Source organism: Oncorhynchus mykiss, chromosome 11 (assembly GCF_013265735.2).
Source record: "Oncorhynchus mykiss isolate Arlee chromosome 11, USDA_OmykA_1.1, whole genome shotgun sequence".
Taxonomy (NCBI): domain Eukaryota; kingdom Metazoa; phylum Chordata; class Actinopteri; order Salmoniformes; family Salmonidae; genus Oncorhynchus; species Oncorhynchus mykiss.
The window spans coordinates 7,742,903-7,767,344 of NC_048575.1; the positions used below are offsets into that span (position 1 = coordinate 7,742,903).

Here is a 24,442-nt window from a genome sequence, read left to right on the forward strand (position 1 = left end):
GGTAAGATTAAGAGTAAGGTTAAGGTTAGGGTTAGATTAAGAGTAAGGTTAAGGTTAGGGTTAAAGTGGCTAGTGATACATGTATTATACATGTACATATTACAGGGAGGTTAAGGTTAGGGTTAGATTAAGAGTAAGGTTAAGGTTAGGGTTAGATTAAGAGTAAGGTTAAGGTTAGGGTTAGATTAAGAGTAAGGTTAAGGTTAGGGTTAGATTAAGAGTAAGGTTTAGGTTAGGGTTAGATTAAGAGTAAGGTTAAGGTTAGGGTTAGATTAAGAGTAAGGTTAAGGTTAGGGTTAGATTAAGAGTAAGGTTAAGGTTAGGGTTAGATTAAGAGTAAGGTTAAGGTTAGATTAAGAGTAAGGTTAAGGTTAGGGTTAGATTAAGAGTAAGGTTAAGGTTAGGGTTAGATTAAGAGTAAGGTTAAGGTTAGGGTTAGATTAAGAGTAAGGTTAAGGTTAGGGTTAGATTAAGAGTAAGGTTAAGGTTAGGGTTAGATTAAGAGTAAGGTTAAGGTTAGGGTTAGATTAAGAGTAAGGTTTAGGGATTTACATTTTTAACAGTCAAACATGTTTACTTCCCAAAAAGTTCTGAAGAAGAGGGTTAGAAAATAAAGCTGTGTGTGTGTGTGTGTGTGTGTGTGTGTGTGTGTGTGTGCGCACGCATGCGAGTGTGTTAGAGGAGAGGGGAAGGAAAGTGAGGTCTTGGCCACAAGCAGAGGGACCACAGCCGTGCCTCAGCTCCAGGTCATGAACCAAGCATGACCCCCATGCATGGGTAGCGGTCACAGTGGGTTTCCACTCCACCCCAAAAATAAACTTGAATGACCTCTACACTTTTATTTACAGTGACTGGTTTCCTAGTGTCCCTCTCTTTCTACTCTCCCTCTCCTCTCTTTTCTGTCTCTCTACACATTGACCCACATTAAAACGGCAAGTAAAGTAGCTTCAGTTAAAACAAGGATATTTAGGATAGTTAGTTATTCCATAGATTACATTTTCACCAAGCAGGGTATTATATTTCGTACATGTTAAAAATAGACATGGTGTGTATGGTGTCCATACTTTCAGGAACCCACATTCAACTTCAGCCTTCTTCATCAACCAGAATAAGAAGAGGTTTATCTGTGTAGTTACAGGGTCAGCTTTGTTAAATACATCCCTGGGCTTTCCCCCCACTCTCTTATCCTTCCATCCTCCCTCTCTTTATCTCAGCCCTCCTCTCCCACTCTTCTCTCAGAATGATTGGCATGTGGATTGAGACTTCCTGCCTTGGACCTTGGTGAGCCCTGGACCATGACAAGAGTTGCATATATTCCATACAGGCAGACAGACAGACGGATAGGACTGGCAGGCAGACAGACAGACGGATAGGACTGGCAGACAGACGAACGGACAGGACAGACAGACAGACAGACAGACAGACAGGCAGGCAGGCAGGCAGGCAGGCAGGGAGGGAGGCAGGGAGGCAGACAGACAGGGAGGCAGACAGGGAGGCAGACAAGCATACCTGCTCTAAAGCAGTCAGGGAGATATCACTGAGACACAGAACAGCCTCATCAGAGCCTTAGAGCTACCAGTCAACAGGATGTTCCCCTCTAATCTCCATACGACCAGTCAACAGGATGTTCCCCTATAATCTCCATACGACCAGTCAACAGGATGGTGCCCCTCTAATCTCCATACGACCAGTCAACAGGATGGTGCCCCTGAAATCTCCATACGACCAGTCAACAGGATGGTGCCCCTGTAATCTCCATACGACCAGTCAACAGGATGGTGCCCCTGTAATCTCCATACGACCAGTCAACAGGATGTGCCCCTCTAATCTCCATACGATCAGTCAACAGGATGTGCCCCTCTAATCTCCATACGACCAGTCAACAGGATGTTCCCCTCTAATCTCCATACGACCAGTCAACAGGATGTTCCCCTCTAATCTCCATACGACCAGTCAACAGGATGGTGGCTGTAATCTCCATACGACCAGTCAACAGGATGTGCCCCTCTAATCTCCATACGACCAGTCAACAGGATGGTGCCCCTGTAATCCCCATACGACCAGTCAACAGGATGGTGCCCCTGTAATCCCCATACGACCAGTCAACAGGATGGTGCCCCTCTAATCTCCATACGACCAGTCAACAGGATGGTGCCCCTGTAATCCCCATACGACCAGTCAACAGGATGGTGCCCCTGTAATCCTCATACGACCAGTCAACAGGATGGTGCCCCTGTAATCTCCATACGACCAGTCAACAGGATGTTCCCCTCTAATCCCCATACGACCAGTCAACAGGATGGTGCCCCTGTAATCTCCATACGACCAGTCAACAGGATGTTCCCCTGTAATCTCCATACGACCAGTCAACAGGATGGTGCCCCAGTAATCTCCATACGACCTGGCTGGGAAGTGTATTTATGTCGCGGACACAGAGATCCAGGCCCCTGGGGTGTGGCACTCAGGGCCCACTGACAGTGCACAGTGCTGGCGTAGCTACACAACACCACAGGTTTCTCAGTACTTCGGAGATCCCTATCCCCTTTGCCTCTAGCCCTGTTTGTCTTCCATAGTGTGACTGTGGCCGCCTCCTCCCCCCCCCCCTCACGATACTTGTCACCCCAGGTTTTGAACCCCTCAGGGAGGACGGCTCTCCTTAAGCTGGCCCCTGGGACTCCTTCAAAGGAAATGAGAGACAGAATTTGTTTGTCTGAACTCGGTGTCTTCATCATCCTTCTCAGATGAAAAATAATACATGGAATACTTGGGATTGTTTTCAAACATTCTCCACAAGGGTCGAGCATGAAACGTTCCTGGGGCTTTTTAGGATTTGATTACTGCTGAGCTGCAATTCAAAAGTAAATACTGTATGTTTTTTTGATAATCTTGACATTATGGTTATCATCATTACTGAACAACATGATACCTTACAGTCAATTGACAAAGATACATAAATATATCATACACATTTAGAAGTCAAAGAGAGGTCATAGAGAGGTGATGGAGAGGTCAGAGGTCAATAGAGAGGTTAGAGGTCATAGAGAGGTGATGGAAAGGTCAGAGCTCATAGAGAGGTGATGGAGAGGTTAGAGGTCATAGAGAGGTGATGGAGAGGTCAGAGGTCAATAGAGAGGTTAGAGGTCATAGAGAGGTGATGGAAAGGTCAGAGCTCATAGAGAGGTGATGGAGAGGTTAGAGGTCATAGAGAGGTGATGGAAAGGTCAGAGCTCATAGAGAGGTGATGGAGAGGTCAAAGAGAGGTCATAGAGAGGTCATAGAGAGGTGATGGAGAGGTCAAAGAGAGGTCATAGAGAGGTGATGGGGATGTCAAAGAGAGGTCATAGAGTGGTGATGGAGAGGTCAAAGAGAGGTGATGGGGATGTCAAAGAGAGGTCATAGAGAGGTGATGGGGATGTCAAAGAGAGGTCATAGAGTGGTGATGGAGAGGTCAAAGAGAGGTGATGGGGATGTCAAAGAGAGGTCATAGAGAGGTGATGGGGATGTCAAAGAGAGGTCGTAGAGAGGTGATGGAGAGGTCAAAGAGAGGTCATAGAGTGGTGATGGCGAGGTCATAGAGAGGTGATGGGGATGTCAAAGAGAGGTCATAGAGAGGTCGAGAGATGAGATTATGTTTGAGTCTGTAGCCCATGATGATGTCACGTCCTTCAGATCCCCTAGTGTCCAATCAGAAATTTTCTCTGACCCTGACTACAGCCTGGAAAATCAACGCTTTTGAAACTTGACAAAGCTAATGTCGGGTGGCTTGTGGTGAAATGTAGCTTTGTGGACAGTGCCTGATGGGGATGAGTCCACAGGCGGGGAGTGTTCTGTAGAACTGTGTGTGTTCGCCGGCCGGGCTTTGATGGTGTCAAGCATGGATCTGCTGGTCCCATGCCAGACCAGGATGCAGCAAGCTGTGACACGGTATATTAACAGGTATAGCAGGTATATAATCTGGTATAGTAGCTAGGTATAGTAACATACCTATTGTTGAAGTTGGTGCAGAAGGTATATTAACAGGTATAGCAGGTATATAATCTGGTATGGTAGCTAGGTATAGTAACATACCTGTTGTTGAAGTTGGTGCAGTAGCCCAGGTCCTTGCATCCCAGTTGGCAGGGTTCCCTGACGTCGGCCAGACAGGTGACCAGGGGTTTCTCCACGGGGCTGTACTCACACATCTGGTCAAACTCCTGCCACGTTTGAGTTCCCCAGTTGGTGCTGATCTCCTGACACATATCCCTGTGGGGGGACGAAACAGAGTTACTTTGAAAAGAAAAAGGAAAGCTGCGCACTCTAGCACCTCCGATGTAATCATTTATTCACCAACGTTTACACAGCAAGTTGTCCTTCTCAGGGCTTCATGACCAAACAGAGTTAAACATACAGACAGACAACACAAGCATGTAAAAACATCAACTTGGCCTCCCAAGTGGCGCAGTGGTCTAAGATTCTGGGTTCGAGTCCAGGCTCTGTCGCAGCCGGCCGTGACCGGGAGACCCATGGGACGGCGCACAATTGGTCCAGCTTCGTCCGGGTTAGGGGAGGGTTTGGCCGGCAGGGATGTCCTTGTCCCATCGCGCACTTGCGACTCCTGTGGTGGGCCAGGCGAAGTGCACGCTGACACGGTTGCCAGGTGTACGGTGTTTCCTCTGACACATTGGTGCAGCTGGCTTCCGGGTTAAGTGGGCATTGTGTCAAGAAGCAGTGCAGCTTGGTTGGGTTGTGTTTCGGAGGACGCACGGCTCTCGACCTTCGCCTCTCCCGAGTCCATAAGGGAGATGCAGCAATGAGACAAGACTGTAACTACCAATTGCAAACCACAAAATTGGGGAGAAAAAGGGGTTAAAAAATATAAATAAAAAATCAACTCAAATGTTCAGAGACTTTCTTTGTATTTTGATCAGGTGTACAGAACTGTGTCCTGGAAACCAACCCTATGAGTTACCTGCATACCATGGAAGACCCCATCTACACTATACTGTATACTGTAATAATTTATATCTACACTATATATATACAACAGTATGTGGACACCCCTTCAAATGAGTGGATATAGCTATTTCAGCCACACCAGTTGCTGACAGGTGTATAAATTCGAGCACACAGCCATGCAATCTCCATAGACAAACATTGGTAGTAGAATGGCCTTACTGAAGAGCTAAGTGACTTTCAACATGGCACCGTCATAGGATGCCACCTTTCCAACAAGTCAGTTCATCAAATGTCTGCCCTGCTAGAGATGCCCCAGTCAACTGTAAGTGCTGTTATTGTGAAGTGGAAACTTATAAGAGCAACAACGGCTCAGCCGCAAAGTGGTAGGCCACAAAAGCTCACAGAACGGGACCGCCGAGAGCTGAAGCGTGTACAAATCGTCTGTCCTCAGTTGCAACACTCACTACCGAGTTCCAAACTGCCTCTGGAAGCAACGTCAGCAAAATAACTGTTCGTCGGGAGCTTCAAGAAATTAGTTTCTGACCTCACTATGTGGCTGAATGGAAGCAAGTCCTGCGGCAATGTTCCAACATCTAGTAGAAAGCCTTCCCAAAGAGTGGAGCATGTTATAGCAGCAAAGGGGGACCAACTCTCAAATTAATTACCATGATTTTGATCATGAATTTGGAATGAGATGTTTGACGAGCAAGTGTCCACATACATTTAGTAATGTAGTGTATCTATTTATGTATGAACTTTTTTTTTGGGGGGGGGGGTAGAATATATACATATTTTTTAACTTTCACCCATTTTTTCTCCCCAATTGGTAGTTACAGTCTTGTCCCATCGCTGCAACTCCCCTACGGACTCGGGATAATGCGAAGGTCGAGAGCCATGCGTCCTCCAAAACACAACCCCGCCAAGACATACTGCTCGCTTAACCCGGAGACACCGTGCACCGCCTCATGGTTCTCCCGGATCGAACCCGGGTGTGTAGTGACGCCTCAAGCACTGTGATCCAGTGCCTTAGACTGCTGCGCCACTCGGGAGTTACCTTGTACACTTTACTCAGACAGTTGGAAACAGAGGGGGGGGAAATGTAGGAAGGGTGGAAGCAGGGATTGAACCCTGGTCTCTGGTGGGGAGCAGTATGTGACGGGCTGGGAGTGTTATCGCTAGCTGTAAGCCATTGTAATCACTACAAGCATCTCATCAGAGTACAACTAACCGGCACAGTGAGGTATTGGCTTTGTAGCAGCAGTGCAGCTTGGCACCGTCCATCTTGGCGGTAGGTGAGGTCTCCATCTCGCTCTTGGTGGGGGGGTGGGCGCTGCCCAGGAAGCACTGCCACAGCGGGTCCTGGGGCAGTGGCTGGCTGCCACACTCATCGATCAGGCCCTCCATTATCTCGTGCTCTGTCGTCATGGTGCGCAGGATCCGCCGGCACGCCACCTGGCAGTGGGGCTCATCGGCCCGGTCGCAGCAGTACAGGCCTGGACGGACAGACAGATGGATGGATATGGACTTTTCCACACTTTGTTAGATTACAGCCTTGTTCTAAAATTGATTAAATTAAAAATGTTCCTCATCGATCTACACACAATGCCTCATTATGACAAAGGAAAAACAGGTTGTAAGACATTTATGCAAATTTATTAAAAATTTAAAACAGAAATACCTCATCTGCATAAGTATTCAGAACCTTTGCTATGAGACTCGGAATTGAGCTCAGGCGCATCCTGTTTCCATTGATCATCCTTGAGATGTTTCTACAACTTGATTGGAGCCCACCTGTAGTAAATTCAATTGATTGGACATGATTTGGAATGGGACCCAGCTCTCTATATAAGGTCCCACAGTTGACAGTGCATGTCAGAGCCAAAACCAAGCCATGAGGTTGAAGGAATTATCCGTAGAGCTCTGAGACAGGATTGTGTCGAGGGATAGATCTGGGGAAGGGTACCAAAAAATTTCTTCCTAGAGCTAGCCGACAGGCCAAACTAAGCCATCAGGGGAAGAAGGGCTTTGGTCAGGGAAGTGACCAAGAACCCGATGGTCACTCTGACAGAGCTCCAGAGTTCCTCTGTGGAGATGGGAGAACCTTCCAGAAGGACAACCATCTCTGCAGCACTCCACCAATCAGGCCTTTATGGTAAATTAAATCAAATGTTATTTGCACCGAATACGACAATGTAGTTCAAGAAATACAGCTTGTCAGTAAAGCAGCCAGACAGAAGCCACTCTTCAGTAAAAGGCACATGACAGCCCACTAAAGGACTCAGACCATGAGAAACAATATTCTCTGGTCTGATGAAACCAAGATTGAACTCTTTGGCCTGAATGCCAAGTGTTACGGATACAAGTATCCTGAGTGTGTATCCTGTGTGTATTTCTTTTCTGTCCTTCTCCCCTCACAGGTGACAATCATCATTCCCCCAATCAGAAGACACCTTCTCCTTTTCCTTTACCCTATCACATCCCCTTTCCCTTGGTTTAAAAACCCAGTCAGTTGTTTTCTCTGGAGCTCAATCTCTCTGTGTCTAATCTCTCTCCCTCCCTTGTAGAGGGAGATCTCTCTGTGTCTAATCTCTCTCTCTCCCTTGTAGAGGGAGATCTCTTTTGTGTTTTTGCAACTACATGTCACTTTGTCCGTTACCCTGTGAGTATTGTTTTGGTTATGGTGATTGACTGTTTGTTTGATGGTTGGAAAAATGGGTATACATTACTCTTAGGACTACTTTGTCTAAGAACACTAGGTAGAACTGGGCGGACCACCCCGCTGTATGTTTGGTTAGTTAGTTAGCTGTATAGTAGTAGGCTAGTCTAGCGTAGGGGTGTTTTGGGATATTTGTTTCTTTCCTTGGGTCCAGCTCCGCCCCTTTTCCCGCCCCCTTTACCGTGTGTTTAAAAATAAACCAATAGTGTTTGACGGTAGATTTATGTTGTCTGTGGTTATCCGTTCTCACTGTTACTTTTTCACTATTATGATTTGCATGAGTTGTGTTACGGGTCTCGTTTCCATCCCCCCTAGACTGCAGGGCCAAAGGGATTCGTAACACCAAGTGACTAGTCTGGAGGAAACCTGGTACCATCCCTACGGTGAAGCATGTTGTTGGTAGCCTCATGCTGTGGGACTCAGTGTCGGGGACTAGGAGACTAGTCAGGATCGAGGGAAAAATGAATGGAGCAAAGTACAGAGATCCTTAAGAAAACCTGCTGTAGAGCCCTCAGGACCTCAGACTGGGGCGAAGGTTCACCTTCCAACAGGACAATGACCCTAAGCACACAGCCAAGACAATGTAGGAGTGGCTACAGGGCAAGTTTTTGGATGTCCTTGAATTGGCCCAGCCAGAACCCAGACTTGAACCCGATCTAACTTCTCTGGAGAGACCTGAAAATAGCTGTGCTGTGACGCTCCCCATCCAGTCTGACCGAGCAGAGAAGAATGGGAGAAACTCTCCAAATACAGGTGTGCAAAGCTTGTAGTGTCATACCCAAGAGGCTGTAATCACTGCCAAAGGTGCTTCAACAAAGTATTGAGTAAAGGGTTTGAATACTTACGTAAATGTGATATTTAATTTAGTATTTTTAATACATTTGCAAAAATCTCTAAATAACTGTTTTTGCTTTGTCATAATGGGATATTGTGTGTACGTTGATGAGAACATTTTTAAAAATCAATTTAAGAATTTATAATAAGGCTGTAACGTAACAAAATGTGGAAAAAGTCAAGGGGTCTGAATACTTTCCGAATGCACTGTACCAAGTCATAGCCAGTGATTGGAGGAATGCAACACAGAAACAAGATACCCACTGGATCTGGGGCAACTGATAGGTCAGTATTAGATATACTCACTGTCTATTGGGCTCCTGATTGGGTAGGACTTGGTGTAGTTGCCCACACAGCCGATGAGCTCGGGGCTGATGCTCTGGCAGTATTCCTTGACAGCCTTGATTTGCGAGACGGTGGGGGAGGAGTCTGTCCGGAAGATGGCCTGGCAGTAATCTCTGCAGTTGGTGTGTCTCCCTGCATAGCTGCAGCACAACGAGCCCACTGACAGAGCACACACACACACACACACACACACACACACACACACACACACACACACACACACACAGTTACAATATGCTTTCCATTCACTTCAATGGAATTGTAAATATCATTAAGGCTATTTAGACTATTTTTTTGTCTTGAAGTCACCTTTAGCTTCATAAAATAGATGACAGACATTGCAAACATGATCAACATTCAAACATGCGGAGTTAATCAGAATACAATACAGTAGACTTCCAGGATTTCCTAGAGAATAGTCTGATTAAATATGCATGGTGAACACTGGAGGTGATCTCCCAGTTGCTAGACTTCAGGAAGTGCAAGACCTTACATCCTCAAAATCGGCCCAAAGTCTTGTCTGCAGGGCAGGTTCACACCAATGCGTTGCAGCTCCTAATACAAATAAGGGATTCCTCGGCTGACTGACTGATTACAGTTTTTTTTCGATTGCTAAACGACAGTGGACACAACTGGAGTCACATGTGCAAAACTCTAACTACAGTCTGCACAGCAGCAGTTCATGTGGACCAAACTCTAGTTCGTTTTTCATTGCTTGAACACAGTTTTCAAAACTCTACACACTTATCCCATGACTTTAACCACAACCTGCACAACACTGTGGATTTACAGCACTTTGTTCAAATGCTAACACACTGCTGTCAAAACTGTGAACCACACATTCAAAACGGAATAGATTTCAGCCTTGTGCCTTTCAAACACTGCTGATTGCAATTTCAGCTGAAAGGCTAAGCAGGTGTCTTGTTTTAGACTTGTTAGTGAACACACACACATATTACAGTATATATAGGTAGAGCTCAGAAAGACTCATTTTGGAAATGGAACAAGGAAGATGGGTTCGTGGAGGGAGAAGGGTGGCAGGGAGAGGGCGGATGCGTGGAGGAAGACAAAGAAGACAAAGAGCTGTTATTTCAGATTAAATAAGGGCTACACTTATAGACCATGTCGTGAACCATGGTCTCTCATTGAGAGAGGCAGGGTTGAGGGTGCAACCCAATCTGCAAAGATCCACAGTGGCATCTGTAATGCAAATTTTCCATCATGCAAACAGGTGAGAGTTACATCCTTACAGTAAATGAAAACATTACAGGAATCTATTTTGTATTGCAATTATAGAATATTTACACAGATATATATTACAGTAAGTTTGACTGTAAATATATTTTTACAACAGGACCCAAAGGCTGCCCCCTACAGGGGGAAGAGGAAAAATATTTTCAGATGCGCAGGAAAATGCTATTGTTGACATGGTTGTTGTCAACAATGCAATAAAACTGCGGGAGATTCAAGATAGAGTGCTGGCTGATAATGATATATTTCTGTCAGCACAACAACTATTGCTTGAGTCCTAAAGAAACACCAAGTTACAATGAAACAGTTATACACTGTACCGTTCGAGAGAAACAGTGAACGGGTAAAAGAGCAAAGATACCAATATGTCCAGGTAAGACGTCTGAGGTTACGTACACAGCTATACAAAATATTTACAGTACAAAAAACACTAGCATTTCTACAGTAAAACTGTGCACTTACTGTTTTTCAGAGAGTAATGGAGGTGGAAGCACTGGAAAGACCACATTCATTTGCATTTATCGATGAAGCTGGATTTAACCTTGCCAAAACACGGCGCAGAGGAAGGAATGTTATAGGTCAAAGGGCCACTGTGGAGGTTCCAGGCCAAAGGGGGGGAAATATCACCATGTGTGCTGCAATGGCCAATGATGGTTTGCTTCTCAACACACCACTCATTGGCCCATACAACACAGAAAGGCTTATAGCTTTCCTAGAACAGCTCTATGCTCAGCTAGTGCCAGCAGAACAGGGGGAGCCAGTAAGAAACCCCCAAGTTTTTGTCATAGTTTGCGATAACGTTGCTTTTCACCACTCTGCAGCTGTAACAGATTGGTTTGCAGCACATCACAGATTTATGGTTTTGTACCTGCCTGCATATTCACCCTTCCTCAACCCAATAGAGGAGTTTTTCTCTGCCTGGAGGTGGAAAGTGTTTGGTCACCACCCACATGACCAAATGTCTCTTTTGGAAGCCATGCGTGCCGGATGTGAGGACACGAGTCCAGAGGACTGCCAGGGATGGATAAGGCACTCCAGAAGGTTCTTCCCCAGGTGCATGGCAAGAGAAAACATTAGATGTGATGTTGAAGAAAACCTGTGGCCTGATGCTAGAGAGAGGCAGGATTAGCCCCTCAATTATTTGTTCGAATTACAGTATGTACTTTTAGTTTCTACCTTTTTTTCTCATTACTGTAATTCCGTAAATTACTACAGACTATTGAAGCAAACTGCTAATTTTCATTTACCTTAAAGAATTGTTATGTTCTAAAAATTTTCATAAATCATGTGAAAGAATGTCACTCTTTTCTTTGAAGAAAATATTACTTTGTATGAAGTCACTGAAATTGTTCAAACTGTAAAGATGAAAAGTTTGTATTTTCTGTATTGGTGTTTGATGCTAGTGTTTTTACTCTCAGTGTGTTCTAAGTGACAGTGTGTGTTATCTCAGTGAGGGTTGTGCATAGTGTTTGGCTGCACTGAGCGTGTTTTGAGCCATGTGTTAAGAGTTGTGTTGCTTGGAATGAGTTTTGCAGGTGATGTGAACTGTTTAGCTCAGGTGACTGTTGGTAGTGCAGACTGTAGTTAGAGTTTTGCACATGTGACTCCAGTTGTGCCCACTGTCGTTTAGCAATCGAAAAAAACTGTAAATCATTTCTGCGGACCAAAGGCACATAAACATGGCTGATTTCATGTTTACTCATTTTACATAGACATTTTTTGGGGTCATTTAGCAGATGCTCTTATCCAGAGCAAATTACAGTCCTGAATGCACACATTTCCATACTGGTCCACTGTGGGAATCGAACCCACAACACTGGCGTTGCAAGCGCCATGCTGTTACCAACTGAGCCACGTCACGCTCTGACTTGTGCACTTGGGTTAGCATCTTGTTGTAGAGAATGTTGGAAACTTACTCTCATTTTTGGTGATACAGCTGTGCAGTGGTTTCTGGAAAAGACAAGAAAAACACTTCTGTGATCTAACATTCCATTATTGAACACTCATTACTGAACAACCATTATTAAGTCAGCTCTATTCATGACATTTCTATCTGAAATATTCTAAACCCGTTCCTCTTCTCTCTCTATGGAGACCTCATCCACTGTCCTGTCCTCAGTACAGTTAAACGTCCATCAGAAAACAAACTGTCCTGTCCTCAGTACAGTTAAACCTCCATCAGAAACCTCACTGTCCTGTCCTCAGTACAGTTAAACGTCCATCAGAAAACTCACTGTCCTGTCCTCAGTACAGTTAAACCTCCATCAGAAAACTCACTGTCCTGTCCTCAGTACAGTTAAACGTCCATCAGAAAACTCACTGTCCTGTCCTCAGTACAGTTAAACGTCCATCAGAAAACTCACTGTCCTGTCCTCAGTACAGTTAAACCTCCATCAGAAAACTCACTGTCCTGTCCTCAGTACAGTTAAACGTCCATCAGAAAACTCACTGTCCTGTCCTCAGTACAGTTAAACGTCCATCAGAAAACTCACTGTCCTGTCCTCAGTACAGTTAACCCTCCATCAGAAAACCCACTGTCCTGTCCTCAGTACAGTTAACCCTCCATCAGAAAACTCACTGTCCTGTCCTCAGTACAGTTAAACCTCCATCAGAAAACCCACTGTCCTGTCCTCAGTACAGTTAAACCTCCATCAGAAAACTCACTGTCCTGTCCTCAGTACAGTTAAACCTCCATCAGAAAACACACCGTTCTGTCCTCAGTACAGTTAAACGTCCATCAAAAAACTCACTGTCCTGTCCTCAGTACAGTTAAACGTCCATCAGAAAACTCACTGTCCTGTCCTCAGTACAGTTAAACGTCCATCAGAAAGCTCACTGTCCTGTCCTCAGTACAGTTAACCCTCCATCAGAAAACTCACTGTCCTGTCCTCAGTACAGTTAAACGTCCATCAGAAAGCTCACTGTCCTGTCCTCAGTACAGTTAAACCTCCATCAGAAAACTCACAGCTTCTTTCCATAAAAGACCATAAAAGACCATAAAGGACAGTGTTGCTTCGTGCTTTGGCTCCCGCAGCAACGATTAATGAAAGGGCCAGATGAAAGAGGCCAGTGCCTTATTAAAGCTGGGGAGGGGAGTTTGGTCGTGGTCCAAACTAAACATTAAGCCCGCCACTTTGTTTTTTGTTTGTTTGGAATGAGGAGGTCGAGCCAGATGAAAGGAGTCCTCTGCTAGCACGCCGCTAGGCTAAGCTAATTGCTATGCTGTTCTACGCTAATAGCTAAGCTACGCTAATAGCTAAGCTACGCTAATAGCTAAGGTAAGCCAGAGTCATATACATGTACACTGAGTGCACAAAACATTAGGAACACCTTTTTGCCCTCAGAACAGCCTCAATTCGTTGGTGCATGGACTCTACACGGGGTCGAAAGCGTTCCACATGGATGCTGGCCCATGTTGACTCCAATGCTTCCCACAGTTGTGTCAAGTTGGCTGGATGTCTTTTGGGTGGTCGACCATACTTGATACACATAGGAAACTGTTGAAAAAACCCCAGCAACGTTGTAGTTCCAGTGTGCCTGGCACCTACTACCATACCCAGTTCAAAGCCACTTAAATGTGTCTTGCTTATTCACCCTCTGAATGGCACACAAACTCAATTGTCTCAAGGTTTAAAAATTACTTTTTAACCTGTCTCCTCCCCTTCATCTACACTGATTGAAGTGGATTTAACAGATGACAATTAACACTATTAAGATGTCCAGCAAAAGCAGATATGCAATTTGTTGACACTGCACCACAGTAAAGACTTGGATACACAATATCCTGAATGCTAATCAATAACAACGTTGGTTAAATTCACTGCTCTGTTGTTTTGCTTGTTTACAGCAAGCCATTTCATAGGTAACTGTCGGAGGCGCTCCCTTATATATACAGTGGGGCAAAAAAGTATTTAGTCAGCCACCAATTGTGCAAGTTCTCCCACTTAAAAAGGTGAGAGAGGCCTGTAATTTTCATCATAGGTACACTTCAACTATGACAGATAAAATGAGAAAAAAAAATCCAGAAAATCACATTGTAGGATTTTTAATGAATTTATTTGCAAATTATGGTGGAAAATAAGTATTTGGTCAATAACAAAAGTTTATCTCAATACTTTGTTATATACCCTTTGTTGGCAATGACAGAGGTCAAACGTTTTCTGTAAGTCTTCACAAGGTTTTCACACACTGTTGCTGGTATTATGGTTTCCCATATTTTTCATAGTGTTCAATTGTTTCCAGTACTTGTCTTATATCACCTCCAATGTATCGTCCATGTAAATAACCTGTCTGATTAGGATGAATAATATCCGACATTACTTTTTTAATTCTATGTGCTAAGCATTTTGCTCGATTTTTTACATCACAACACTGAAGTGTAAGAGGTCTCCAATTGTTTTAATGGACTGGATCTTTATATTTACCACGTAGATCCCGTCTCAGTAATAATGAAATCAGACATTCTTGTTGAGTGCTCGATAATCTACCATTTATATAGGAGTGGTTAAAACATGCTACTAACGGTCCTCTGAGTATATCAAAAAAAGGTTTGGTATACCTCCACTGGTATGCCATCCAGCCCTGGAGCCAAGAAGTTCCTCCTCTGTAATTTGGCCTTCACATGAGTATTTCTGTACAGTTGTTAATTTTACATTATTAATAGAAACAAAATCCATATAATTAACTTCGGTTAGTGGAGATGGAGGAGAATAAAACAAAAACATATGCTCAAAGTACTTTACTTCCTCTTTCAAAATATAGTTTGGTGAATCATGGGCGACTCAGTACATTTGTTTTGGGTAGCATTTCTATGTTAAAGATTAAAAAAAATAATTTAGTGCATATTCCATCCAGTTCGCTTTATTTTTGTAATATATTACACTAGATCTTTCTTGAATAAGTCCCTCCCTTTCCTCTAACTTAGTCTGAGCCTCTATGGTACAGTTTTTATTGCTATCTACCTGTACTGTTATTTCTTGCATTTCCTTTGTTAATATGGACCTATTTGACCTGAATTGCTTTTGTTTTAGAGATGAGTATTGAATTGCATGGCCTCTAAAGGAACATTTAAAAGTGTCCCATACAATAAGGGGATCTGATCTAACTACAGTATGTCAGAAAAAGTCAGTTCTAAATTATTCTGTTTTAGTTAAAAACTAGTTATCGTCCAATAGGCTTTGAATACATTTCCAACATCCTCGCCCACGTGGAAATTCTGTAAGAGTAATATATATGCCAATTATTTGATGGTCTGACTGCATTCTGTCCCCATATATATATATATTCCCACCCCCCCAGTCTTTTTGGTAATTATGGTAATTTCACCAACTGCCATAATGGGATAAAAGTTACAAATCTATTTATCATTATATATGTTTGTAAACTCACCATTAAAAAGTAGTGATTGAGTGTACCATATATAGCTGTACCATGATATTTGCATTGCTACTAAGAAAACCTCCAATTGTTCACCACCATTCCACCCACTAAAACCCCTCCCCATCCCAAGTTGGGTTGTGTATACCCAGTGACCAGCAGACCACCCCCACCCCACCGGATCCCAGGGCCCCAAGCACACCGGGACCCATCCTTGGAAAAGACCACACAGTGCCACCCACAGAACCCACAGAACTCACAGAACCCACAGAACTCACAGAACCCACAGAACTGCCAAAAGCATTTCCATCGCTCCCGTACTGTTACATCACAAACAATCCAATAATAAAGTTCTATATGGTCACTAAAATGGCGTCCGTTCTAAAACTTGGCCTGACTCTCTCTCTCTATATACAGTGCCTTGCGAAAGTATTCGGCCCCCTTGAACTTTGCGACCTTTTGCCACATTTCAGGCTTCAAACATAAAGATATAAAACTGTATTTTTTTGTGAAGAATCAACAACAAGTGGGACACAATCATGAAGTGGAACGACATTTATTGGATATTTCAAACTTTTTTAACCTGTTAGAGCTCTAGGGGCGCTATTTCATTTTTGGATAAAAAACGTTCCCGTTTTAAGCGCGATATTTTGTCACGAAAAGATGCTCGACTATGCATATTCTTGACAGTTTTGGAAAGAAAACACTCTGAAGTTTCAGAATCTGCAAAGATTTTGTCTGTAAGTGCCCCAGAACTCATTCTACAGGCGAAACCAAGATGATGCATCACCCAGGAATTAGCAGAATTTCTGAAGCTCTGTTTTCCATTCTCTCCTTATATGGCTGTGATTGCGCAACGAATGAGCCTACACTTTCTGTCGTTCGCCCAAGGTCTTAGCAGCACTGTGACGTATTTGTAGGCATATCATTGGAAGATTGACCATAAGAGACTACATTTTCCAAGTGTCCGCCTGGTGTCCTGCGTCGAATTCGGTGCGCAATTGCCAGCTGCTTCTACTTTACCATTTGATTCAGGGGAGAAAGCATGTGTCCAAGAACGATGTATCAATGAAGAGATATGTGAAAAACACCTTGATGATTGATTCTAAACAACGTTTGCCATGTTTTCAGTCGATATTATGGAGTTAATTTGGAAAAAAGTTCGTTTTGAGGACTGAATTTTCGGATTTTTTTTGGTAGCCAAATGTGATGTATAAAACGGAGCTATTTCTAATACACAAGGAATCTTTTTGGAAAAACTGAGCATCTGCTATCTAACTGAGAGTATCCTCATTGAAAACATCAGAAGTTCTTCAAAGGTAAATTATTTTATTTGAAGGCTTTTATGTTTTTGTTAATGTTGCGTGCTGGATGCTAACGCTAATGCTAACGCTAAATGCTAACGCGAAATGCTAACGCTAGCTAGCTACTTTTACACAAATGATTGTTTTCCTATGGTTGAGAAGCATATTTTGAAAATCTGAGATGACAGTGTTGTTTACAAAAGGCTAAGCTTGAGAGATGGCATATTTATTTCATTTTATTTGCGATTTTCATAAATAGTTAACGTTGTGTTATGCTAATGAGCTTGCTGATAGATTTACACAATCCTGGATACAGGGTTTTTTTCATAGCTAAACGTGACGCAGAAAACGGAGCGATTTGTCCTAAACAAATAATCTTTCAGGAAAAACTGAACATTTGCTATCTGAGAGTCTCCTCATTGAAAACATCTGAAGTTCTTCAAAGGTAAATTATTTTATTTGAATGCTTTTCTGTTTTTTTGTGTAAATGTTGCCAGCTGAATGCTAATGCTAAATGCTACGTTAGCCATCAATACTGTTACACAAATGCTTGTTTTGCAATGGTTGAGAAGCATATTTTGAAAATCTGAGATGACAGTGTTGATAACAAAAGGCTAAGCTTGAGAGCTAGCATATTTATTTCATTTCATTTGCGATTTTCATGAATAGTTAACGTTGCGTTATGGTAATGAGCTTGAGTCTGTATTCACGATCCCGGATCCGGGATGGGGAGATCAGAAAGGTTAACAAATCAAAAACTGAAAAATTGGGCGTGCAAAATTATTCAGCCCCTTTACTTTCAGTGCAGCAAACTCTCTCCAGAAGTTCAGTGAGGATCTCTGAATGATCCAATGTTGACCTAAATGACTAATGATGATAAATACAATCCACCTGTGTGTAATCAAGTCTCCGTATAAATGCACCTGCACTGTGATAGTCTCAGAGGTCCGTTAAAAGCGCAGAGAGCATCATGAAGAACAAGGAACACACCAGGCAGGTCCGAGATACTGTTGTGAAGAAGTGTAAAGCCGGATTTGGATACAAAAAGATTTCCCAAGCTTTAAACATCCCAAGGAGCACTGTGCAAGCGATAATATTGAAATGGAAGGAGTATCAGACCACTGCAAATCTACCAAGACCTGGCCGTCCCTCTAAACTTTCAGCTCATACAAGGAGAAGACTGATCAGAGATGCAGCCAAGAGGCCCATGATCACTCTGGATGAACTGCAGAGATCTACAGCTGAGGTGGGAGACTCTGTCCATAGGACAACAATCAGTCGTATATTGCACAAATCTGGCCTTTATGGAAGAGTGGCAAGAAGAAAGCCATTTCTTAAAGATATCCATAAAAAGTGTCGTTTAAAGTTTGCCACAAGCCACCTGGGAGACACACCAAACATGTGGAAGAAGGTGCTTTGGTCAGATGAAACCAAAATTGAACTTTTTGGCAACAATGCAAAACGTTATGTTTGGCGTAAAAGCAACACCCTGATCACACCATCCCCACTGTCAAACATGGTGGTGGCAGCATCATGGTTTGGGCCTGCTTTTCTTCAGCAGGGACAGGGAAGATGGTTAAAATTGATGGGAAGATGGATGGAGCCAAATACAGGACCATTCTGGAAGAAAACCTGATGGAGTCTGCAAAAGACCTGAGACTGGGATGGAGATTTGTCTTCCAACAAGACAATGATCCAAAACATAAAGCAAAATCTACAATGGAATGGTTCAAAAATAAACATATCCAGGTGTTAGAATGGCCAAGTCAAAGTCCAGACTTGAATCCAATCGAGAATCTGTGGAAAGAACTGAAAACTGCTGTTCACAAATGCTCTCCATCCATCCTCACTGAGCTCGAGCTGTTTTGCAAGGAAGAATGGGAAAAAAATTCAGTCTCTCGATGTGCAAAACTGATAGAGACATACCCCAAGCGACTTACAGCTGTAATCGCAGCAAAAGGTGGCGCTACAAAGTATTAACTTAAGGGGGCTGAATAATTTTGCACGCCCAATTTTTCAGTTTTTGATTTGTTAAAAAAGTTCGAAATATCCAATAAATGTCGTTCCACTTCATGATTGTGTCCCACTTGTTGTTGATTCTTCACAAAAAAATACAGTTTTATATCTTTATGTTTGAAGCCTGAAATGTGGCAAAAGGTCGCAAAGTTCAAGGGGGCCGAATACTTTCGCAAGGCACTGTATATATATGGCTCTGAGCTAAGCCATCTTCTTAGCGGGAGTAGATGACTTCACTCCTCTCCTCCTTTGACAAGACAGGCTCCAATCAGCACTGAGGTTTTAAAGGCCAGGGAAAGGCAGCCAGAGACTACAATACAGTCTCTCAAAGTCAACAGTATGTGTGATACTCAATTTCAAGCACATACCACTACACAAAACATGACCTTGTTTTACTTACCTCTGTGTCTTTTTTGCATACTCTTGTGATGTCAGTCTTGGATGATGCCTATAGGGTCAGAGAATGGGAAATGAGGTGATGTGCAAAATGGATAAGGCTTACAACGGGCCAAACTAACTTCCTCCCTCACCTGCTTGCAGTCCCTGCGGCACTCGGCCGAGATGGCCAGCTCACAGCAGCCCAGGCCCACCCAACCATCAGACTTCCTGGACGACCCTGTAGACAAAACAAAAATGGTCCACATTACCCACAAACCCCTTGATGGGTGTAGCATTATCAGAATTAACGTATGGATTAACTTTATCCTCTGGCGGGGGGTTTTGCAAAACATTTAGACGCTTATGGGCAGCATATTAAACTGTGGACATATATGGACTTTTAGTGTGGGCTCAGTGGGTACAAAGTGTTGAGCTAAGCAATAATGTTTTTGCATCTGGGAGGCATTATGTTCTGACAGGTGGATTTGTCTGTAATGGCAGCGTGTATCCCCTTGGAAACGCTCCCCCCATAGCTCACCAGGTAGAGTGGAGTTGATGCAGATCCAAAGCTCATTCTGTGAAACAGAGAGAAAAGGTCATTTCATTATGAACAGAGGAGCGATGCCAAAACAAGCAAGAGAACAAGGGAAGGAAATGCCCAGTTCATAACAGAAGGACAGGTTGTTTTGATGTACAGAGGTTTTTCTGGAGTTGGACAACATTCAAAGGAAGGAGCCACGTGGAAGACCTCTGTTAGGGGCCTTAGTTGAAAGTAAGAATGTCCGTTCATTTCTAGAAATCCTCTCTTAGTTTTTGTCTTTCATCTCTCAACAGGAAATTATATCAGATAACTAGTGGTTCTTTGGGTGAAACAGCATACTGTAATTTACTGCGTTTGCAGGGGCTATTGAATTTCATAGAGAACATTTATTTATTTATATGACTGCCGTCTAATTAAAAAATATATTAATGCAGTGGAAACAGAGACATATAAACCACACAAACTCATAAGAGGTTTGTGGTAATATATTGTGGGATTAATAAGACACAGCAATAAACACAAACATCCCCGGCACGTATGGACTAAAAACATGACGCGTGGAGATAGAGCAGTGAGAGGCCCAGAGAGCATTCTCTGTCTCTAGCCCTGAACAAGATAATGAACTATATAAACTGGACATTGTCTGAGGTTCAGCTCACTCCCTTATGTCTGTTGGCTCTCAAACAGAGGAGCCACTTGTCAGGAGGCTTCACCATCCTTTACAATGCCGACGGAGAGAAATGGTATCTCTACATGAACCATAAACATAATTTGTGATGAAGGGGAACCCAAGAAGATTTGGGAACATGAAGGACGAATGGCAGTGGAGGGTGGAATTTAGCAGCCCTCCAAGTACAACTACTATTAGACCTCAACATGCCAAGAAACAGTCCCTTGGAAACAATCCCTTACAAAACAATCCCTTGGAAACAATCCCTTGGAAACAATCCCTTGGAAACAATCCCTTGGAAACAATCCCTTGGAAACAATCCCTTGGAAACAATCCCTTAGAAACAGTCCCTTAGAAACAATCCCTTGGAAACAATCCCTTGGAAACAATCCCTTAGAAACAATCCATTGGAAACAATCCCTTAGAAACAATCCCTTAGAAACAATCCCTTAGAAACAGTCCCTTAGAAACAGTCCCTTAGAAACAGTCCCTTAGAAACAATCCCTTAGAAACAATCCCTTAGAAACAATCCCTTAGAAACAATCCCTTAGAAATAGTCCCTTAGAAACAGTCCCTTAGAAACAATCCCTTAGAAACAATCCCTTAGAAACAATCCCTTAGAAACAGTCCCTTAGAAACAATCCGTTAGAAACAGTCCCTTAGAAACAATCCCTTATAAACAGTCCCTTAGAAACAATCCCTTAGAAACAATCCCTTAGAAACAATCCATTGGAACGGCTGTGAGATGTTTTGTGGTGTCTGACGGTGAGAGGGACCTTGGAGCAGCAGTACTAATATGCTGCTGAAATCGTTTCCAAAATCACCAAATCAGATCCATTTTGGCAAAACACTCCCCACCCAGCTCATTAATAGCAGGACACAAAGTATTTAACTCTAGCTAATGACAGACTCGTTTCTAATTGGCTGTTTGGAGCAGTGCAGATGAAAAACAGTTGGGCTCTCCAGGTTTGTAGTTACGTTGGTGGGTGGGGAGTGTTTAGCCTTGTTTCAAGCCCCACTCTTTGATACTTCTTTGATACTTTGTTGATACTTTAGATAATTTGATACTTCTTCGATACTTCTTTATTACTTTGATACTTCTTTAGTACTTCTTTGATACTTTTATAACTTCTTAGATACTTCTTTGAAACTTCTTTGATACTTCTTGGATACTTTGTTGATAAATTTATACTTCTTTGATACTTCTTTGACACTTTTATAATACTTCTTAGATACTTATTAGATACATTGATACTTCTTTGATATTTATTTGATCCTACTTTAATACTTCTTAGATACTTATTTGGAACTTCTTTGATATTTCTTGGATACTTCGTTCATACTTCTTAGATACTTTTATACTTCTTTGATACTTTGACACTTTTTTAATACTTCTTAGATCCTTCTTAGATACGTTGATACTTATTTGATACATTAATACTTCTTTGATACCTTGATACTTTTTTAATACTTATTTGATACTTTGTTGATACTTTAGATAATTTGATACTTCTTTGATCCTTCTTTGATACATTAATACTTATTTGATACTTCTTTGATACTTCTTTAATACTTCTTTAATACTTATTTGGTCCTTCTTTAATACTTCTTTGATACTTTGATGCCTCTTTGATACTTCTTATATACTTATTTGATACTTTTCTGATACTTTGATACTTCTTTAATACTTTGATACTTCTTACATCATTATTTGATACTTCTTTGATACTTTGATACTGCTTTGATACTTTGATACTTATTTGATACTGTGATACTTATTTGATACTTTGATACTTCTTAGACACTTCTTTGAAACTTCTTGGATACTTCTTGGATACTTCTTCGATACTTTGTTGATACTTTTATACTTCTTTGATACTTCTTTGGTACTTCTAAGATACTTATATGATACTTTGATACTTATTTGATACTTTGATACTTATTTGATACTGTGATACTTATTTGATACTTTGATACTTCTTAGACACTTCTTTGAAACTTCTTGGATACTTCTTGGATACTTATTCGATACTTTGTTGATACTTTTATACTTCTTTGATACTTCTTTGATACATTAATACTTCTTTGATACATTAATACTTCTTTGATACATTAATACTTCTTTGATACATTAATACTTCTTTGATACATTAATAATTATTTGATATTTCTTTAATACTTTGAAACGTATTAGATACTTCTTTAATACATTAATACTTCTTAGATCCTTCTTAGATACGTTGATACTTATTAGATATTTCTTTAATACGGTCAGACTTCTTTAATACTTTGATACTTCTTTGATGTTACTTTGATACTTCTTTAAAACTTTGATACTTCTCTGATACTTTTTTGATACTTCTTTAATACTTTGATAGTTCTTAGATACTTCTTTAATACTTCTTTGATACTTCTTGAATACTTTGATAGTTCTTAGATACTTCTTTAATACTTCTTTGATACTTCCTTAATACTTCTTTGATAATTCTTGAATACTTATTTGATACTTTTTGATACGTCTTTGATACTTCTTGAATACTTCTTGAATACTTTGATAGTTCTTAGATACTTCTTTAATACTTCTTTGATACTTCTTGAATACTTTGATAGTTCTTAGATACTTCTTTAATACTTCTTTGATACTTCTTGAATACTTTGATAGTTCTTAGATACTTCTTTAATACTTCTTTGATACTTCTTGAATACTTTGATAGTTCTTAGATACTTCTTTAATACTTCTTTGATACTTCTTGAATACTTTGATAGTTCTTAGATACTTCCTTAATACTTCTTTGATACTTCTTGAATACTTCTTTGTACCTTTAGTAAGACCAGGTACAATAGACTTGTGAGAAATGCTTATAAGCTTTGCCATAGCCACCTATATATTTCCTGTGTCATTATGAAAGATTTAGTAGCCAACTTTATTACAGCTACTGAAAGCTATTTTTTAGATCAGAAATCCCCACTTACCATAGACTCAGGGCAGTAGCTTGGTAATCGCTGTAGTAGGTGCTTCAAACGGGATTCACTTTTTATGGTGGCGAGCTGAAAACAGAAAGCAGTGTGTTATATTGTATTCAAAACATGTTTTCACCAAGTCCAAACATTTGATCTGAAACCTCTGTAAAAAAGTTTTGTATCATTAAATGGTCATTATCACTCTTGAGTTCATTTAACAACATTATAGTATCTTCCCAAATGGCCAAAATGGTTCACACTTGGCTCTCTAGGCCGTGTGACAGTGCTACACAAAACAAACCGGGCATGGCCAATGACAGCTGACGACTGCAGCGTTATCAACATAGGGTGAAGAGCTGTTGGTTGACTCTCACAAGGCCTGGGAGAATCCTGAGCCTGCCAGCACTCTCTGGCTTAGTGAACGGTCATGAAATTAGCTCTGGGAGATTTATGACCACTTAGTAAGAGCTTTCTAAAAGACTGCACAAATGATGGGAGCTGGGAGTTGACGTTGTTTTTGGTTAGTCTCCTTGTTTTACTTCATAAATAAGACCACCGTTGGATTCCTTGTGAGAAATTGCACACTTTAACTTGAGGTTATGACGCAACATCTGAATAATTTGTAGTAGAGTGCAGTAGTAGTAGAGCACAGTAGAGTATTTCTACACTAAAGCCGAGTTCAGGCCCAACTGTTGAACCAGATCTTCCCTATGACTGTGAATCATCCCCACCACCAGGCGTCTGCAATTGTTTGATTCTAGTCAGGGTGATAAAAACTGGCTTGTTCTGCTTTCTGTCCATGCATTCTCACCATTCATCATCATTACTCCATGTTCTATCTAGGTAGTACATTCTTATTTGTGAGGTGAAATCATTTACGCTGGGGATTGACGGACAGTAATTTCATACAGTTGCAACGTTCAAAAACAAAAGCAGATGTTGAGCCGATTTCTTGGCCGTTAATCAAAGAAATCTCCAGAACACTACAAAGGCAAGGCCATGAAAACGCCCAACCTACTCAGGCCATTTCTAAAACATTTTCCTCTCTTTCTCTCCGTCTTTGAAGGATTAATACATGTCCTTTCAGAGGCTGAAGCCCTCCCCTCATCAAAGAG

The 24,442-nt window shown here is 41.8% G+C and overlaps 1 protein-coding gene across 1 annotated transcript in view; it reads right to left on the reverse strand.

Annotated features, from left to right (window-relative positions):
- Window positions 1-24,442, reverse strand: part of LOC110535206 (reversion-inducing cysteine-rich protein with Kazal motifs) — a 91,622-nt gene that overhangs the window by 36,813 nt on the left and 30,367 nt on the right. The window contains exons 3-10 of the mRNA XM_036934755.1: window positions 23,340-23,414; window positions 19,694-19,730; window positions 19,308-19,393; window positions 19,178-19,225; window positions 11,998-12,031; window positions 8,792-8,989; window positions 6,164-6,428; window positions 4,069-4,242 (exon numbers count right to left, since the gene is read on the reverse strand). Coding sequence (XP_036790650.1) covers window positions 4,069-4,242; window positions 6,164-6,428; window positions 8,792-8,989; window positions 11,998-12,031; window positions 19,178-19,225; window positions 19,308-19,393; window positions 19,694-19,730; window positions 23,340-23,414 — 917 coding nt within the window. The remainder of the gene's footprint in view (window positions 1-4,068; window positions 4,243-6,163; window positions 6,429-8,791; window positions 8,990-11,997; window positions 12,032-19,177; window positions 19,226-19,307; window positions 19,394-19,693; window positions 19,731-23,339; window positions 23,415-24,442) is intronic.